Raw genomic sequence first — 20,284 nt, 5'->3', positions numbered from 1 at the left:
GGAAGGCGCACTGCTGTGTAGTGAAGATTGTTGGTGTCCTAAAGGTGCAAGTTTGCACCCGTTTCCAGGAGGAAGTCCCAAAGGCTGCGGTAATGGGGCAGCCACAGCCATCGCTGGAGATCGGGGGCCCCCCGGATGCAGGCTTGTGCTGCGAAAGTGTAGGGATCTCGCTGCAATCAGGGAGAGACAGGGAGAGAGAAACTTTTGGCATGAGCCTGCCGGCGACAGTGTTGGCTCGGTTCACCAGGGAGATTTGGATCCCCGGATCCGAGCTGCCCAGCACCCCCTCCCACTGCTAGTCACACGCTATGGAGGGGAAGGGATCATTAGGACATGCCTACATGGAGTGCGACACGGTGGCTAGAGCACCGCACGAAGGGCAGTTGGGGGAGGCAGTGTGGGGTGAGCATGGTGCAGTACTGCACGACACGGAGGAGTGTCGGTCTGCAAGAACCGCCTATTGCGTTCCAGGGAAGGGCACGTCCATGACAGGTGATTGGTGCCGGCGTCTTCGGCAGGAGCCGTACAGACGGGGCATGGTAACGCGGTGGCTACGCCCGGGTTACCGCAGGACAGAGGGCCGCCCCAACTCGAAGTCTGCGCAGCAGGACCTCCTCCCAGCGAGCGAGCCCACTGGGAAGGCCTGTTCCACACGGTGGTATGAGAGCGCGTGTGGCGCGACGCACATCTTCCTTTAGGGGAAGAAATTGGTCATGTGGGTCAGTTGTCAGCAAGGGCAGCGGTCGTGGAACCGACGCAAGGTGACGGGAAGTATCCGCCGCAATATGAGCGGTGATAGTATTACGCCGGATCCACGACAGTCGGAGAGGGCAGGGGTACGTGTCCAGTAGTTTATTAATGTCTCTGAGACAGACGAGTTGGAGGCCACATGGCGCAAATTCCCGTATTGCTTTCGAATTCGCTACACCTTAAGAAGTGCTTAGGTAACCGCGTAGTATTTTTGTAGCGGAGATTATAGACGCGTTGTGATCGAAAGGGGGTTTGGAACAGGTTGTACGTATCCCATCGCATTAAAAAAAAAAGTTTCACACGGGTACATCGACTTTGTCACAAACTTTATTAACATTTATTCAACAAATAAGCAATTCACAGCTTGTTTGTGGGCATCATTTAACAAGCATAACTATTCTTTCTAACACAGTTTCTTCATGGTATCTTGCCATCTCGGTACCCCCTCCCCCTTTTTTTTACAGCAAAAACATTCCCCCATTAGTAATGACGCAGTGCTTGCTATACACAGTTACTCGACAGTTTTACGATAGTTATATGAAAGGTGGAGTCAAGAAATAAACGGAATTTTACATATAAAATGTTTGTAGCATAAGTGGTGAGTAGTGAAACACGTGCACATAAGTATTAGCCGTTGTTTGAAAAAAAAAGGGGCAGACAGAGTGATAAATTGACGCCTCCCTTGGGGCGCTATACAATGTCGGATAGAGCGTTTTGAGTTGGACGAACAGGTGCTTAATCAGAATGGTATGTTTTCAGGCAGTACATAATAAATACATCGTTGTTTAGCAATGTTAAAGTGACCCTGCAACACTTTTTTCAACTTTTTTTTGAAATCTTAAATGCTTGCAGAATGTAGTCACCCAACACACCCAGTACTTAGGTTAGGGGGTCGCAAAGTACCTAAGCCAAAAATTACTGCTCTATGCTCACCAGATAAATTGAAAACTCACTCAAAAGATTTTTCTCTCTTTCCCGGTCTTGACGTCCTTCTACGGCCCGAATTACTGAGGCCATGTAGCGGCTGTTGGCCGATTTTTCTGCAGTTGCAGCAATGAACGCTTCTAGAAAGCAAGTTTGAAAATAAAGCCACAAAAACAAAACAGAAACGGAAGGCGCATCTGGTGCGACGAGCAAATCACGCAGTGCCGCTCCATGCTGGCAATAACTAACTTTCGCAGTGCTTCCAGACCCGAAGGAAATAGTTAAAGCGTTTATTGAAAGTGTTGCAGGGTCCCTTTAATGCCGAATTGTTGTTCTGCCACGTATTTTTGTTGTTTTTACAAAATTTTGCCCAGTCGCCTTACCTATGCAACAATTGTTCATTAGGTAGTTGAACATGATCCAGGATCTGCTTTGGTGTTCCCAGATTCTTTGCTCACATTATGATAAGCCTTCATCAATACCGACCAATCTGCGTGTTTATAACGAGGAAAGTAGGCACCAAAGACGAGACATTTTTCGCGCAAACGTCGAGTATCGGTACCCGAGGTCTAAACAGATATTTTATGCCCGTTGCTACACTACGAGTGAATAATCGCGTTCGGTTGATGTGTAGACACCACTTATAGCACCAAAGATGTAGAGCACTGTAGAAAGGTCGCTATTTTAAATCTCAAGCTGTACATCACGAACCAGCACCTGTAACGCACACGGTGGACCACAGATTCCTTCAGAGGTGTGAGAAGAGCGAGTGATAATTATGGGAGGCAATGACGAGGACTGCGTCGAATGAAGGCTCAGAATTGAGTTTGCAATACGTACGGGGGCCCTTGTCACCGACAGTTAGCCTGTCAGCGATCATGTGGCCTGTTGTGCCGCTTTCATAACACCTTCTGATTTGAATTGTTGCCTATGTGCAGTGCGTGAGACACTGGGTGTGTGTTACGTTACAAAAACATTTTTGTTTGCTCCTTCTGCCATTAATCAAATATGCATACGGACCAACCCGTCCGGCTATTTCTTGTCGCCAGAGCAGGTCAGCTGCAGCATTATTGCGCCCTAGGGCTCCTCGTTACCAGTTAATATTGACAGCAGGGGTGAATAGGAAGTTACCCACTTGCACCAAACGTTCTGTGCTATATATAAAACAGCTGCCGGAGAAGATGCTGTTAAATCAAGAATTTGCACAGTAAGTGCAGCAAGAGTTTTCGATGTGAAGAGGCTGGTGGCATTCATCTAAACGCATGCAAGCGAAGTATAGGCTGTGCACCTAATAACATAATGACAAATATTCGAGAACGTGTTTGTGGCAGACAAAACGGAGTTGGTTATGGCTGTTTTGTCTTCAATGTAAATCCGTATAGTTCCAGTTTTTTTCCCGGCAGTCGCGGACGCAGTAATAGGCCGTCGCGTGGCGCGAAGGCAACCGTTCTATAACTCTGCAGTTCGGTAAAGAAACGTCCTCTTGTCGTTCTTGGCACGCTGGGACTTACATCTACCGATTCTTCTGCGAGCTCCCGTCTGCTACCATGCTTTTACAGATTGGCAGAGTGTCCACAAGCCAGGTTTCCGCCACTCCAGCCCCCATTTCCTTCCTGTCACCCCAACGGCATGTCATGATTGCATGCGCGCGCACACGCCTAAAGCTCGTTACAAAGATTAATCTGTTCTATGCTTCTATTTCCGTATGTATTTACGTGAAAGGATGGTTCGCGGATCACTAGAGGGGAACCGGCATTAAAATTAAGCGGTTACGACTCTTCAAGTAACCTATGGTAATGGGGCAGTTACAAAACATGGCGACAAAGAACTGCTTATGAATTTGTTTGTAAGAGATGAAAGCGCACTATAATACAACCTGCCGGCAGTTACGCTTTCTGCGCTTGGGAATGCACCTGTAAGCTTGTAGCAGCTTTATGCATTGTAACCGGTCAGCCACACAGGCGCGACGACAACTAAGTCGGTTAGACAATTCTTTTTCGTCTGACAACAGCATAAGTACTCTTAAACACGCCTGCAGACGAGTTTATGGCCGGACAGCGCGACTATTAAATAAACAAGAACATATGATCTTCAATAGAGGTTTTTAAGTTTTAGTGAAGGATATACGTGAGGGGAACACGAAACATCCACGTAGTGTACGCACTTTCTCAATCACACGTTCAGCTTTCCTGGTCTCTTCATTACCCCACCGCGAACCTATAGAAATATTTCGTGCATACCACAAGGACGTGTGCTCGCACCATTGCTTTTCATTTACGCCTCCGTTCAATCACATCCCTTGTCGAAATGCATTGTCACTTACGAAAGTTGTGCGAGCGGGATAGGAGTCTATCAGCGAAATTACATGTGTTATCGCCTGACACAGACATTTGTCGTGATTTTGTGCAGTACACTTTTCCTTGCATGTGAAACAAACACTCCTCTAATTTTCCGTCGTATGCCATGTAGGCAACCTTGTAGTACCAGCAGTAGCACCAAGTGTGTTCGAGAAAAGCAGCTTTCGTGCCTAGCGTACCGTCTGGTCAGCGCTTAGCAACGTTCCCAGAACGGGCTGCGGCGCTGACAAAGCGGTTTACGCGCTCGGCGTCTGCAGCGGCTTTTCTGGAAGCGGGAGGCTGCCTGCCACCGTGGCCTGGGCCAGTAGTTCCAGCCGTCTCGCGACTACCCTGCTGGCGCGGCTGCTGCACGGGGACGCGACGGACTATGCTGTGGTGGCTTCGAGAGTTCACCACCGTCGTCGAGGCCGATGAGGAGACGGAGATCTGGCGGGGCTCCGACGAGTCGACGGACAGCCTCCCGTGCGACGCTTCGCCGGCGCTGCTGTCGGTGATGGTAGCTGCCCCGGCGTCTCCAGTTCGAGCGTTCGACCGTGGCCCACGGCGCTGCGTCTGTACATAGAAGTTTTGGAAGTAGTACAGGTTCTGACATGCGTGATTAAAATAAAGCGCACCCAAGACACATCGCCAGAATGGGCGGAAAACCCACGCGCAGACATGCAACTGGGATATTCAATAAAGAAGACCGCTTCACACCAACCCGCCCCTTCATTTGACCTAGTCGGGAGAACTCTTCCTCATTTACATGGCCCACTTCATTGAAACCAAGAAAATACTACCCAGGGATTTTTTTCACTAGCACGTGCACTGAAGTGGCAGATGGCTTTCTCTGAGGAAGTATGTATGTTTCTGAGTTCCGTGGGAAGGTTGCCCCTATGCTCGGCCTCAAAAGCTGCCCAATCAGGATGCGGTCCACAGCCACCCGTATATCAGTGGCCTGTCAGGTGGGGTACCCACTTTCCTACGTTTGAAGCCTTGTGCTCTGATAAGCGAGCATTACCACAGCGTTGGTTTAGTATATTTTACAGGCGGGATGAGGGTAGTGTACACCACTTATTTCGTCCCAAATAATGTCCGTGGACGTGCGTGCGCCCACATCTCCCATTTTCCTTTGGACGTTTACAAACTGGGAATTTATGGAGCTGAGAAAACCACACCCATGCCTTGCTTCGAGGCCACTTATAATGACTCAGCCAGCGAACGCGAACATTTTTGTCTTTCGAATTTTCTTCAACACCTGTGTTGTTTCCGTGCATGCAACGGAATGCATTTTCTCAGCCTATATTGATAATCGTTAGCAGAAAGTCAGCTGCCTGTAATCTCTGAAGTTGTGTCCACGAACTATGATTCCCAAGAAAGGAATTCGCACAGCTGTTTCAAGGCTCAGAACAGCGATGCCAGCCTTCGCAACCTCCAAGAGGCCAGGAATAACTTCGAAGTGGCTTTTTACTTCTGGGATTACTCTCCTTCTTAAACGCCAGTCTAATGAAAGGAAATCGAAACACAACCACTATGGTTGTGTCGAAGCCCATCCCATTGCTTTAGAAAGAATTAACCACATTCGCGCAGTAAGGTAACTCTTCCACTGGGAAACGATGTACCCGTCTACATAACAACTAACTGACAAACACACCCCTGCAACACTCCCCCACCTCCACCGGCCATTCTTAAAAAGGTAACGAGAACAGGCGCGAATGGTGGGCCATAGCAAACTCTGCTGTGTTGCGTAAAATTTTTTTAGTCTTCATCCACTACTGCTAATACCAAGCAAAGGAGCAGAATTGTCTCAAAACTTTCCTCTAAATCTCCCGATGCACTCAGAAACTAAGATTCATCGTTTTACTGTCACGCATGTGAAAACATTGCGTAGAGGTTTCCGTTTCATCACCGAATATTACACGCCCCCAAATAGACGAGCGCTTCGCACTCACTCGGGTTTTAGTTTTTGAGGAAACCAATTACTTCACCATCAAGAATGGGCCGTAGAACGCTAAAGAGTCAAAATTTTATATTGATCCAGGCTTAAGATGCTGCCAAGAACCTCTTCCGACCAACAGCGCTCGACGTTTACAGCTCGGTCACTACTTTCTGCCACGTCAGCGGTCGAAATAGAAGTGATTCCCAACAGCGTAATTAGTGGAAATGAACCAGCTAATATGAATTTGTTTTTAGTTCCCAAAACTTAGCGCCAGGGAATGCTCCTCTCTTTTGCTAAATACGACATGGAAATGAACGCTTACAGGGTACTGGGTCAGCAGGGCGTGGTAGGGCCTACGCGGTGGCTCCGTCGTTCGTCCGTGCACTGATCCCGCCGATGAGTGGTCGAATGAGCTTGGAGATCGAAAGACTGCAATGAAAGACAAGCGAGCCTTTTTAACATGCCTCGGGTTCACGGTAACCTGAATACTCGGGTACAAATTTAAGAACGGCAACGGTAGTTGCCGCTAGGCCTCATCACCGCAGCCGGACGTTCTACGCGCGGCGCAAGCAATGCGTTACTGGTGATATTTTGAACATGGTACGATCCGTTTCTGTGATTTTTTGGGCTTAATATGCTTATAAACTACTTCAGCGACGACAAACAAACTACGAAAAGCAGGCGATATCACGCATTCATAGCAATCTCCTTTCAAAACGCGCCCGCCCGTTGACAGCCGGGTCCGTCGCTTAGGCGGAGTGATACCGTACATGAGCTATTGCCGTTCTTATCTTGTTCCCGAGTGTAGATAGAAGTAGCAGGGGCAGGGGCATGGCAGGGGCTTCTCCGCGGTGAACAGAATCGTCCGACGAGGTGTATGTTGGCAATCTATGCGGTCTTTTCGGACTTTTAGCTGTTCGCTCGTACCAGCGCACGACTCTAGAAAACTGCTGGGCATATTTTTTTAGCGGTTTGTGGAAGACTGAGACAGCCTCCCAAAATAATTTCTCTGCTCGTCTATTGAGCGGTAACGAAAGGACAAATTTTTGAGAAATAAAGGCGTCTGCATTCTTTTAAAAGAAAGAAGCTCTGACATGTTTTAAGAGATATTTTGAAGGTATCCTAGCCTGTTGGTAAAAAAGTAAGGTAATTACAAAACAAATTTTTCCTTTACGGCTGGCGTACAACCGGCCACGATTTATATGCTGATCCTTACACATAGGCACTTTCAAAATATATATACACAGAGACACGAAAAAGAATGACGCAGGTGATGAAAGGAGTCGTGGCAAAAACAGCAGCACAGAAACAGTAAGCGGAATCAGAAAAGGCGACACAAAGCGCTGCACTTCAAATTATTGTTTATTTTGCCGGTTGCAAGACGATAAAAAAAAAAACAGCAGAGTAACCTCAAATGCTCATAGTAAACGCTTTAGTGTTCCCTAGAGGGAGCATCGGTACAGTCATGTACAAATGACATGCGAACGCGAAAATATAAACGGAACACGCAAAATTGAAAAATACCGTTCGCGTAGGCGAAGTAATGGCGCGCTATTGGTATATTTGGAAAGTCCCATTTTCCAACTTTGTTTTTTGTAACTAAGCCACGCGTCAGTTTGACTTGCATTCAAAGAAGTCACGCTATTGGTGTATTATGGTTTATATTTTCGTTTTCGCGTTTAGTTTGTTCATGACTGTACATCACGTAGGCAACTGGTTAACCTATATGCCGAGAAGACTGATTGACGGGGAGCTAATATGCGCTTGTTTCTTCTTGTGGACAGTCAGTGCTTCGAAAATCTCACGCGTACTCTTGTTCTAAATAATGTCTTAAAATCTGCACACGATCTAAACCTGGTGTGCATATGCACCCGCCAATGTGAAAGATACGGGGGATACCTTTCCTTACATGTTAAAGGTATTGTGCCACCTGGGACCGAAATGTATTGTGCCTGGGCACTGGGACCGCAGTGCCCAGCAGTGTTGCGGAATGGGCGTCCCCATTCCATTCCAATTCCATTCCGGGGAATGGCAAGTTGCCTAAATTCCATTCCTTTCAATTCCTCGGAATGCCAGAACATCGCCCATTCCCACTCCGGGAATGGCCGGGCAGTTCAATTCCATTCCTCTAATTCCTCAACGTTTTATCGGGTGATTATCAAGTTACCAATCAACCCACCATTAAGCTGATGTTATTACACGTGTTAAGAACGGCTAAAATACGCAAAACACGTAACCACGGTCGAAGGATAGTGGGTTTGTGGCATATCTCGTGCAATCACCCTACTAATTCCCACAGGGGCAGTTCTCCCGGTAGTTATTACAGTATTTGCATGGTCAGCATGTCTTTACGAGTTGTGATGCTTTAATATTGTTTAAGTGTGAATGTGTTAATGCTAACGTGATGACATGTTCTATTTTTGTGCTGACAAATGTATGGTTGAAGAAGACATTATATTCCTTGAGCAGGTAACACGCGTATGAAGCGGTAGTGAGCATGGTTAGATCTATAATTTTGTTAACGACGAACAGAACCTCCGGATCTGGTGGTATCAGTTGGAAGAATTACCGCTTGAGCACCTTGTCCTGCCTTTGCACCAAATACGGATCACGGGCCGCACAGGTCGTCAGCACTCACGCATGTCAAGCGCGCCTTGAAAGCACGGATAGGTTCAGCACTTCCTGTGTTTGCGTGTGCTAAGGTATGCAATGTCGCCCTTGCTGAAGAGCTTAGTTATGTGCGTCAGGTATCATCCACTGCGCACGAGCGAAAGTTCAGGCTGTGCTTAGAGTATGCCCGACCTTTGTATGGGTGCCTCGATGAGAACCAATGCGCAGGGAGAATTCTTTTCTCTCTCGTTAGTGTATACTGGGATAGTGCATTTGTTCGTATACTAATCTGTGTCTTGTTTTTTTTTCTTTTACAAATTGGGAGATCGTTCACACTTTAGCACCACGCAACCTTTGGCTCTAGGTAACTAAAGAAGGACTTAGAGAATGTGTTGCGGCCTTGGACTCAGCAAAACTGAGTCCAAGGCCTGTGTAACTAATTGTATACCTGAGGCCTGTATAACTAATTTGAGGAGTTGCATGCAGTGGAGTAGCAATGAAGGTTCCCCCAAGTGTCCTCTAGTCTGGGCGATCAACCGAAAGAAAAGATGGAAAGAAAAATGAGAACGATAATAATAGAAGGACACGTTCGGCAGCCGGCCAGTCTAGTGTTGTGGAAATCCCTACGCCAAAAAAAAAGTGCGTAAATGTCCTCCGAGCCGCAGTCCCGATGACGGCGAGGTAGGATGCAATCACCGACGGTTTTGGACGCAAAAACCAAAAGTGAAGGGTAAGGAGACATCCCCACCCTTTTGTGCTCGCAGCCGGGCCGAAGGCGCCGCCAAGCTAAAAAATCACAAAGCGAAGTTGGTGGGAAAGAAAGGTGGGGACGCCGCCGCGGTAGTTCCCCACGACAGATACCAACGGCTTAGAGCCGCGGTTATTACGCGGAGAATCGCGACGAACCTTGTAGCAGCGCTGTATATAAGGACATAATTGTAGTAGAATCACTGCTTATAAATATACCGTGCTTGTAATCAGCCAATCGATTTTAACAGTACTGCGTTATTGTTAAATTCAAGGCTCCGGCTTACTAATGTTTGAACTTGGGCTAGTGGGATTTTTTGCGTATTTTTGCATATTTTGACAAAAAACAGCGCGTAGAAGGAAGGGAAAGTGCGCTTTATTTTGGGAAAAACACATGTAATTCCATTCCCATTCCATTCCGGGCAAAATGCGCTTAATTCCATTCCCATTCCATTCCTTGAAGTATTGCCGGCATTCCACTCCCATTCCATTCCGGGGTCGCGAAAATGTGGAATGATTCCGGATTCATTCCAATTCCGAACTGGTAACTCTGCAACACTGGTGCCCAGGACAGAGCCACCTCGTACAAACCACCAGAATTTGAACCACGCAGCACATTGCAGTCTGGTTCACGCAGGCATCCACGTTTTCCTTCCCGCTATCGCCCTTGGGAATAAGTTTCTCCCAGATTGCTAGATGCATACGGTTTATCGTTCGACAACATTCTTAATCGTACGCAAAATTCCGTGCGCGTAAGGTATGGCTGTTGTCTTCGCGGTCTCATGAGTCATGCCTTCAGGAATCGCTCTTCGGCGCACTTTTTCACCAAAACCCCAGACCACACGCCGCTTACCAAATACTTTGGGAAAGCAGGCGCTGCAGGACGCTGAACTTGTACTCGGAAGGCTGGCTTCGTCTAGTGAGAACTTGAGAAACGAGTAACCGAAGCACTGACAGCGCCAAACACAGTTTAACCATTTTTCTATAGGCGTAAGTATACGGGTAGAGGTCCTTCACTAGGCACGTACTTCCAGGAAATGGGCCCTGTAAGGACACCATCCAGTAATCTGATTGGCATTCCTCTAGAAGTACGTCTTGAGCGTCAAATGAGTGAAGGTAGTGCTTCCGTCGACGCGTCACTATACTCGGTTACAACTCAAGAACGGCACCACCTCATGTAGTGTATCACTCCGCCAAAGCGCCGGACCCGTGGCGTCAGTGCACGCGCATTTTGAAAGGGGTTTGCTATGAATGCGTGATATCGTCTGCCTTGTCTCGCGCAGTTTGTTTGTCGTCACTGGAGTCGTTTATAAGCATATTAAGTCCAAAAAATCACAGGAACGGCTCACGCCATGTTCAAAATATTCCCAGTAACGCCCTACTTGCGTCGCGCGGAGAAACATCCGGCTACGTTGATAAGTCACAGCGGCAACTTTTGGTGCCGTTCTTAAGTTGTCACCGAGTATAGCTACGCTCATGCACCGGGCTAAAAATCACCGCAATACGGCAGAAGCTGACGTTGGAGCCCCTTGCGTTTGGCGTGAACCGGGTCGCGTATTTACAAACGCTTCGCTGCACAGAGCAACCACATATCTGTTCGCACGACGGAGAACGGTAATTCCACGTGGCCATTGGCTGCGCCCCAATCCTAAAGCGACATAAAACATACCAAATCGCCATTATTAACAAAAAAACAACTCGTAGATTTGAGTTTAGAATAGCAAATGAAATGCAGAAAAAAGTTAAGCAATTAAAATATACTAAAAGATAAACCTACTGAGGCTCGAACCCAAGTCGCCAGCCCCGGTACCCAGTATTCTACATCGGGGCCACAGAGCCCGAACGGTGGGCTCGCTTTAGCAGGCGCTCAAAAGAATAGCGCACGCAGTGACATCACACATGTCACGTGGGTTCTCTGTGCAGGGAAGCGTTTGGAAACCCGCGACCGGGGTCGCTTATTTCTGGCGCTAAGCGTGAAACAATGCACGCGCCTTTTGGCTGCGAAAACAGGTTTTATTGAAGCAGTCCTAAAAATATCCAAGTAAAAGTGCTCGAAGGTTAAGAAAGTGACTGCGGGTTTACCGGATGCGTTTTGTAAAGGATAGCACCGCACTCGCCTCCTTGTTCCTACACTGCTGTTCACCATAGGGCTACACTAACTAGTTTGGCTGAGTGCCTTAACCAAAGGAAAGCGTATACTGTATGGGTAGCTTCTTGCTATTACATTTTTGTACTAATCGTTGGGCCAGCCGAGTACCTTACCTGGTGAAAAGCCTACCGACTTGTCCTGGCCTTCCCTGACGAGACCGACCTCATCAAACGGCTCTAGCCCAATGCCTGCCGGCCAGCCTTACGCACTCGTTCTCCCTTTCTTTCTCTCCCTCTTTCTCTGTGCCCATTTGTTCTCACCTACCCCCTTTCATTCCCCCTATCCCCTTTCCCCGGACTGGGTTGTATGTTGGTGAACTCCAAATGAGTTCAAATTATCCCCAGTACACTTCTTTTCCACTTTACATTTCAATAAATCACCCCCTCCCTCCCTCCCTCCCTCCCTCCCTCCCTCCCTCCCTCCCTCCCTCCCTCATGGCAGAGATAATTTCGGGCGCTTACGTTTTTTCTGCAATCATTACTTTTTCACCACCGTAAAGGCAACGCGGCAGCTCAAAAGAAGCGTGCAATACACACTGACGTACCTCCGACCCTGTCCAGTTGGAGTCTGTGCAGTAAGCGGGCCTGCCGTGTGATTAACTCCGGGTGGTTCTCGCTAAGGCAGCGTGCCCCGACGAGGCACAGCTTTTCCTCCTAAACGCGTGCAGAGGAAAGCAAGACGGAGAAAGTAGAGACATTATATTTCGTTCGTTAGAGGTCGAACTGCTTTCCCCCCGTTTTCTACAGCCGTAATGACGACACGCAATACTTCTTCCTTGAGATCACGCAAGTTGAAATGCGACAGCTGTAACATTGTGATCGCATTTCGTTCCTCGCTACATGTGTTGCTCCATCTATAGGTAAGCTGCCCACTTCGCAGGCTGACTAACTGCACCTTTATTCGTTGCGCCTGGGTCATCTAAACACCAAAACCAGCGATAAGAAGTAGCTTAACAGCATCGGAGTTAATGAAAGAGCAAGTTATTCACAAAAACAAAACCAAACTGACTTAATTATACCCCCCATTGTAAATATGCTTTCCAATATACGTATTCTGCAGAAAGACTATGAAAGGAAAAGGAGGAGGAGATTGATTGAGTGATAGGCTTTTATGAGAGAGAGGCAAGAAGCCCTGGCGGGAAAAAGAGAATAAGGGGTGGGGGTGGGGAGAGGGCTTACATATTATTGAAAAGTGATAGTATTCAGTTCTTGTGTAGTGTTCTTGAGTAAAAAAACACATTGAAGGGCAGTTCAGTGAATCTGCACAAACTGGGCAACAAGTTGCAGATCTTCCAGAGGATGCACTGAAGAAGGGACCGGCGTTCACGTAGACTATTGAGCTTGTAAGAAAAAAAAACATTGAAGGGCACTGCTATGAATGTTCACAAACTGGACAAAAGTTCTTCCAAAGGGCACACTGAAGAAGAGATCGTCGTTCACGTATCAGACAACTTTATAGAGACCACTGTGTAGTGAAAACCTCACAATTAGTAAACTTTATTTAGGCGAGCCTTAGGTGCTGATGTTTGGGCACCCGCCTGGTGAGGGGTTTCCTCTAGTCCGGGATACCCTGGCATGCGCTGGCCCCCCGGACCCTCTCCACCAGGCTACGGTGGGAGGAGAGGTCGGAACTGGTCATCCGTGCCACCCACTGCTCGTATGCAGGTTGGGGATAAGGAGTAAGGGACGGGGTTTATTGACACCCCCATACCGTATGGTTTAGGGTGCCAGGGTTGGGGCAGTATTTGCATGAGGCGGGGTAGAGGGTGGGGTACATTGCATGGAGTAGGATATGTGGGGGTAAGAGTTCGTTTGTAGTCGTCGGAATATTGTTGCTTCGGTTTTGGATAGGTGTGGGTGGGGTGCTGGGTATTGCTGGCACCCGTGCTGGTAGTGGGCGAGTACGTCAGCGTATTTTCACAGTGGCGTAGGCTTGAGGATATCGTCAGCTTGTAGGTTATCTCCCTCTTGGAAAAAAAATCGCATAACGATCTCGATCTTCAAAGGGGCCATGCAGACAAAACACAAGTTTGGTTCATTCAAAAGACTATCTCGTGAGAATCATACTGACACCACTTTTAACACAAACTTTGCTCAAATGAGCTATATAATTAGCAACAAAGGGAACGGTCATGCGACCCACTAGCTCATTTCCCGCAACAGAACCTATGATGTCATATGCCCGGCTGTGCGATTGGGTGGGGCCGGAAAAAGCAAATGGAAATTAAGCCGGGCTTATAAGCTTGTCGAATGGGCTATTTGTGCTTAAATCTAGAGCAGATTATTTTTATAGCAGTAACAATGGTGGTGTAAACAACGGAAGTTACGAAAGCGCACGTAAACATAGGAGTTGGTTGATTGTAGGGTTTAACGCGCCGACGCAACGCAGGCGATGAGGCGTGCCATAGTGGAGGGCTCCGGATTAATTTTTACCACCGAAATCTCGTACACACGGGCGTTTATGCTTTTCGCCTCCATCAGAAAAGCGGCGGCAGCGGCCGGGAATCGAACCCGCCACCTCATGCTCAACAGCGCAACGCCTTAGCCACTGAGCCACCGCGGCGGGTGTAAACGTAGAAGTACCTATTCGTAGTGATGTTGGTACTTCGCGCACTATGCTTGCTTTAACTGCACGGCAGTGCGGTGCTTTGGGGTTGTCTCAGACGACACTGACCGATCGGCGCAAGCGACGGTCTTACGTGACCATATTTCTCTAGCGAACACCATGTTTCACGAAACGATTATTTTTTACCTTAGGAAAAAACAAGCCATGTGCAAATACGGTAAAAAATAAAGCAAAAGCAGAAAACAGTCCGTCGCGGTATGGTGGCGCCATCTAGGAGGACTGACAGTAAACAAGGCTCCGCAGTCAGCTGCCGAGCCTAATGGCGCAGTAGGCTTCGCTTGAAGACCTGCCATTGTGACGCCATTGCAGACCTCATAAAAACAAGTTTTGGCTATATGCAGACTGCAGCTTTCTTTATCGTGCATTACAGCAGCCACGAAGACAACATACAAGTATGTTTTAAATAAAGGATTTTGTACTTTATAGTTTTCTTAGCGCTTGTCCGGCAGGGAACTGTGCTGGTCCGCTGAGAAATGTACAATTAAAGCAAAAATTTTACATCTCCAACTGCATTGCTTGTTTCATGACGTCAGTAATGGTGCATTGGACGAAGATAGCTAAAACGGATGATGATGAAGTTGAGGTTTTGTGGCGCAGCAACCTTTCGGTTATGCACCAAACGACGTTATAATGCGCTAAAACGGATAGTTAGCAATAGGACACCAGGCTGTTGTTGTTGCAAGCTTTGATGGAAAGGATTGCCAGTGGCTGCCGGGGGAAGAAGGGAGTGCGGGGGGGGGGGGGTTCAGTACTTATGGAGGTCGTCTTGAAGGGGGACCACTTATAATTCGTGTGGACCATTGCTAAATTGCAAGCGCTAGGCTGCTTTTTGTGGTATGAATGATAATGTCAAAAACGGTGTCGTAAGAAAGGGATGTGAGGCCAATGTATGCTGTGGTGTTGTGGCAATGAGTGAATGTACGAAAGTGAGGAACTTCAGCCAGTGCTAGGCGAGGCGGCTGAGACTCCACGCAGTATCCAAGAGGTGCAGTCCAACAGCAGCCGGAACTTAGGCTAAAGCGCTGTCATCATCCTTTTAGGGGCGAAGCTCCTTAAGTCATGGGTCTGTCCATCCCTTGTGTCTCGTGGTACGTGACCGCCGCGTGCTTTCGGAGATGTCGCAAAGTGGGCCGCGTTGCACGCGCAAGAACCGGCTGCAACCGGCAGCGCAAACTCGGCACCGGGAGCGCGAGCTTGTCTGTGTTCGCCAACGGAGGCGCGAGCGCACGTGCACTGCGAGGGGGAGATCACGCAAGAGATCACGCCACGAACGCAGGCAGTCGTTCTCGGAGATCGAACGAGACGCAAGGACCTTTGCTCGTTTCCTCTCGTCTTGTTCGGGCACAAGTTCGCCCTAAATAAAAGTTCTTTCTTTACCGTTGTGTCCCATCCTACGTGACAAATTGTGGTGGAGGTGCGGGGTAGTCCTCGATGGCGCGGGGTCTTTCACCAGGTCTGGGCCTGGGAGCATTGACTCCGAAAATAAAAGTTGATTTGTACAATGTACGCACACAGTCTTACGTCTTTCTTAATGATGTAATGGGCGAACTTTCACGGGAGAGTTACGGTTACCGATGATCTCCCCCTCTCGAGCTTCGCCCCACTTATCATCATTCATTCCGTGGATATGGCGTGATTTTTTTTATAGTTTCCCCTGTCTACTTGTTACAATAAATAAGGATATGGACCAATCCCTGATGTTCGGCCAATGGTAAGGCTTAACGTTAAACAGCCATGGCGGTGAACTTAACGACGTGCCAAGCGCCGTAAAATTTACTGGAAGCCAAGCTGTGCGTATCAGTTGGCTTCGGTGGGGATCAGTACACCGCCGTTTCTCCCTCTTCCTTTGTGTTCGTTTACATTCAAGGTGATTCCCATTGAAGATTATGGACCAACTAGCACAGACCAAAGCCCTCCTGTAACAGCTGGCGACGTTAGACAGTTAAGCATACCCTTGGGCCTATACAATGTCAGGCGCATACCCCACAGTCGCTGTTTCCGCTTTTGCGTGATAACGCGGCTGGTGGGTATACGGCTGGACACCTCACCGGAATCCCCAAACGCTAGCCTAGCACGCTCCCGCGCTAAACTTGTCCTATTTTGGGCACGTTGACATATGAACACGAACGGCAGCAACTCCGAAGCCATATTACCCTGAAAACGATTCTATGAACAATCAATAATGTACACACGACGAAACCTTCCTACGCACGTAATTGTAGCGTAGGCAGCGATTTTCTCTTTATGCATCTCGGGATCAATAGCTCATAGCTGTGCCCCAATATGACTTTCGATTCTCCCGTTTCTAGTTCAGTTAGTGAGGCGTGACGCACTGCAGGCTCACAACGCAGAAGGTTAACTTACCTCTGTTTGCATGATAGGCGTCACCTGGCCTTCCGTGGATTTCTGGCTTGTCGTCCTGGCGTGCGCCAATATCTTGTTGCTATACGTGGACCAAAGGAAGCGAGGTGCGCTTATCCTTTCGCTGGTGACCAAACAGCACTATGTCTGAAGCAAATACTCAAGGCAACGTCAGTAATTAAGGCGTTAGGTGCCCAGTTTATTGCCGCAACTTTTGGAGACATCTGTTTGGGCAACCTCAAGCGCAGCTACATTGCAGGAAATGCAGAAAAAGTCGTCCAGTCTTGCGTGAGGTTCGTAAAGCGAGATTTCAACGTAGGTAAGAGAGTAAGACTAAAGTGCGTGGTCTGGCCTGTTTTTTGGGGGTCTGTCTTTCAAAGGCTCTCTTTGGCGAAATATTTAGTCGGGAAGGTGCGAGCTTTAAAATTTCAAAAATTCCTCGCTTGATCAAGCATCAAAAATGCCTCGCTTAATCTTGTGTTTTCGAGTGAACTAGAGGGTATCTCTTTCAGGAGTAAGTTACAGTGGCCAATATTTTCTTACTCCAATGTTAGTATCACTGGAAGTCTATGGAAGCCTGCTAGCAAAAACTGGACTGGTCCGGTCCAGACAGAACCCTGATTGACTGAACATATTTCGTGATAACTTTGAAAAGTAATCCCAGCTGTACGGGTTAAACTGTTGGCTACAGTCAAAGCTTGGGATCGTCGCTGTCAAAATTTCAAGTGTGGCAACGGATGTTTCTGTGCAGATGAATCAGGTATACATCATGTTTACACATGAAGTGTCAACAGATTATCATCAAGCGACACTGGCAAACAAGAACCGAGAAAAAAAGGGTTCTAAGTTTACCGCCTTTTTTAATGTTTTGTTTGTTGATTGCAAACAGGCCAGTTTCAGTTGCCATTGGTGCTCTGGTATGACTTAGGCTAGTGTTGTCAGAGCACTCGAACGCTGCAGTTTCGGCTTTCGCTTCCGCTGAACCTCAATTTGAAGCCGACACTTAGTTACTCTTCTTGTCAGTCCTTTGTGGTGTCTTAGGTTTCTTTTCGGTCTGTTGTGTCACCAGGCATCGGTTCTGGCAGCACGTACTCCCGTGATCAGCGTCATTTTCTTTGCAAACAATGCAACATTCGTTATTTCAACATTATCGTACCATACAGTGCATATGACTGACAGTTCTGGAAATACAATTACCAATAACGAACTAAACATAGGTATTCGAGCTCGGGAAAATGAATAAAAACGGTTCAGAAAAAACGAAGGCGGAATGCTGAATATTATGTTTTTATATAGGTTACACTAACACGATCTCTAGCTCTTGTCGGAACAAGTGTGCATAGTTTCCGAATGACATCCTTACACCATTGTTCCAACACTCCTGGCATTGTTGGAATGCGGCATTAGGACACCCACTCTGGTGCTCTAGAGACAAAGTATAACAACGTGCATTTGTCATAAAGGTCACAGAAGAGAAGATTTTGGTTTTTGCTGTTGTAAGATAAGATAAAGAAGTAAGGACTAGGTGGTGGCCGTGGCTCAGAGGCAAGTGTGCGTGGCGAAGGATTCGGGGAAGCAAGGGCATAAAGCGAAGCGAAACTGAGGTTCTGTGCACTTTCAGTCCAGTTGCGGTGCTGTGGAAATAAAAAAAAACGGGCGTGATAGTGCGAGCGTCGACAAGCATAACAGTGGCTCCGGGGCGAGCTGGCCGTGCTGGCAATTATCGTGCGCAAGCCGTCTTACTGTTCCGAAAGAAGTTCGTCCATCTGTTGCTGCTCCAGCAGAAGCTGCTGGACGAGAGCCTCCTTCTCCTGCGCGACAGGATTAGGAGGAGAAAGGAAGCACCACTGATGAGTCCCGCGCAGCCTCCAATCCGGGTGCAGTTTCTTTAAACAAACTGGCGATGAGGAAGAATAGCCTTGTTAGGGCTGTGCACGCCATGCTGTCGTAAAAACAAGGCTACCACTCACAATGCGAGAATTATGTTGCTGGGCATCATTGAGCCGTGCGCAGAGTCCAGGTTAGTACTAGTATTCGGTTTCGAGGGAGGGACAAGAACCTCATAACGGAGAAACCATGGCTCAAGCTGGGTGCCGGACCCAAGAAACTTGTCTATTCTGTAGATGCTTCAAGACTTCCTTGCTGCGGATGGATTGATTTAAGTTTCATCATGTAATGTGGTTTGATAACTGGTTTGATGACTGCGTGTATTTTGCTCACGAACAGAACTGTGGAAGTCTTATTAAAAGTAATTTGAGCATGGGCTATTGGTTTAAAGCGAATTTCTTATGCTTGTGGGATAAGGCTGTTGCAAAGGCAAAACATCTCTTTTACAAACTTATCAACTGCTCACAGGCTTGCCATAGCGGCCTTAAGGATATTCAGCGTAAAAAAATCCCATACATTCATGTACTTTCCTCCTGTGGCGTGTGAGTGCACCTTTACGGTATTTGGTTGAGCATGGTCCGCTTCCAGTTTACGGGCATCCACTTCCCCTAATCTATTTCTGTCGCATAGCGATGACATTACGAGAGCTAGTGTTTTCCACAAAAAATTAAACGGTCGCTGTAGGATGTGATTCCTAAATCACCGATATAAGTTTCCACGTCGGGCTCTGGCATGAGCGCTGTTATCAAAATCATTTCCTTTTCAAGTAGGTGAAAGGAAGGTGAAAAGTAATCAACGAAGGCGGGAGTTTAGAACAGCTTTGGTAAACCAGCTTGCTTTGATGTCAGTAATACAAGGTAGTGTATCGCAGCAACAAATACTGCGTCAACACTGCCGAAACGTAGGCCGACCATGTGCTATCCCAGAGCAGCCTTACTCGCTAAAAATGAATTTAGTTTCCTTCCTTCACGAAGACAACGCGAGCCCAAAAATTATACAATTTTCCCAAAAATAGCTCTTTGCTGAGCCCAGGGGTTCACTCTGTTTTTACTGCCACTATGGAACCCCTGAATGTGCCAGAATTGTTTCTTTTCGGCGGGAACCGTCGAAATTAAAAAAAAAATAAGATGAGACAGCTGTTTCGCCCAAAAATTTGCATTTATTAATCTAAGACGACCTGTGTTTTTTCTGCAAACTTAAAACGACGTCAGCATAAATATAGATAAATATAATTTAGCAGCTCGCTTTATTCCCCTATTTCTGTCCTAAACAAACATTTAGGTACTTCAAGCCAAATGGCTTTTATTAGACACAGCATTTACAAACTAGACAGAAGCTTCTGGCCACCCTAAAACCGCTCAAGCTCTGCGGAGCAGGTTAACGCAGCTAGTGCTCGGTGCAGCCGTGCGATTTGAAAGCAAATGTAGCTCAAAAACTACAACTGCCCTGAAAGCTAAGTTCGGGATCGAGTATCATAAATAATGGTATCAGTTTTCTTTCTGGGTTACCCGTAAAAAGTTATCCTTACATCGGTAGTAAGAGTCTGCCTAGCCAAACGGCATAAAATGCATTTCACTCATCAAGGAGCCAGATATTTGCGCACTTTTTGCTGGTTCCGTTTTTATGCGCGACAAATAACATTGATTGCGACTGGTCTCCTCTAAAAAATATACTTTCTTTCTTCCCTATGATTGTTTCAACTTCCCACCGCAAGGTATTCCGCAAGGTCAGGTTTTGCCTTTTTTGGCTAGTTCGTGATCCTTCCATACTATGCAAGCGATCTCGTATGCACATTGCCTTTTCGATCTCATCGACGGCACTTGTAAATGTCGTGGACAGCCTAAACAGCCACCGCAGATGCTATTCATGTGGGAAGTCAATCAGGTGCCGCCCTGACTGTTCTTTTCTCCTCCGCAGTCCTAGAAATGCTCGCTGTGCAGTTAGGCTTCTTTCAGT

The 20,284-nt window shown here is 47.4% G+C and overlaps 1 protein-coding gene across 1 annotated transcript; it reads right to left on the bottom strand.

The window, feature by feature from the left end:
* Window positions 1–1,061: 1,061 nt before the first annotated feature.
* Window positions 1,062–19,415, bottom strand: LOC144146091 (uncharacterized). The gene is made up of 5 exons (XM_077678030.1): window positions 18,185–19,415; window positions 16,445–16,523; window positions 12,000–12,108; window positions 6,272–6,378; window positions 1,062–4,583 (listed from the first exon to the last, which is right to left on the bottom strand). Exons 1-5 carry the CDS (start codon window positions 18,205–18,207, stop codon window positions 4,218–4,220), a joined length of 684 nt encoding a protein of 227 aa, XP_077534156.1. The 5' UTR covers window positions 18,208–19,415; the 3' UTR covers window positions 1,062–4,217.
* Window positions 19,416–20,284: the final 869 nt, after the last annotated feature.

The sequence above is a fragment of the Haemaphysalis longicornis genome, unplaced genomic scaffold (genome assembly GCF_048455015.1).
Source record: "Haemaphysalis longicornis isolate Haplotype H1 unplaced genomic scaffold, Haemaphysalis longicornis Haplotype H1 scaffold_7, whole genome shotgun sequence".
Lineage (NCBI taxonomy): Eukaryota > Metazoa > Arthropoda > Arachnida > Ixodida > Ixodidae > Haemaphysalis > Haemaphysalis longicornis.
This window is presented reverse-complemented; position numbering and strand designations above follow the sequence as displayed.

Coding starts and splice junctions, on each gene's coding strand:
- LOC144146091 (XM_077678030.1), bottom strand. CDS start 18,207: ATGGACGAACTTCTTTCGGAACA. Junction 16,524..18,184: donor GACGAACTTCTTTCGGAACA/GTAAGACGGCTT, acceptor GTCCACGTATAG/CAACAAGATATTGGCGCACG. Junction 6,379..11,999: donor CCAACTGGACAGGGTCGGAG/GTACGTCAGTGT, acceptor CTTTCATTGCAG/TCTTTCGATCTCCAAGCTCA.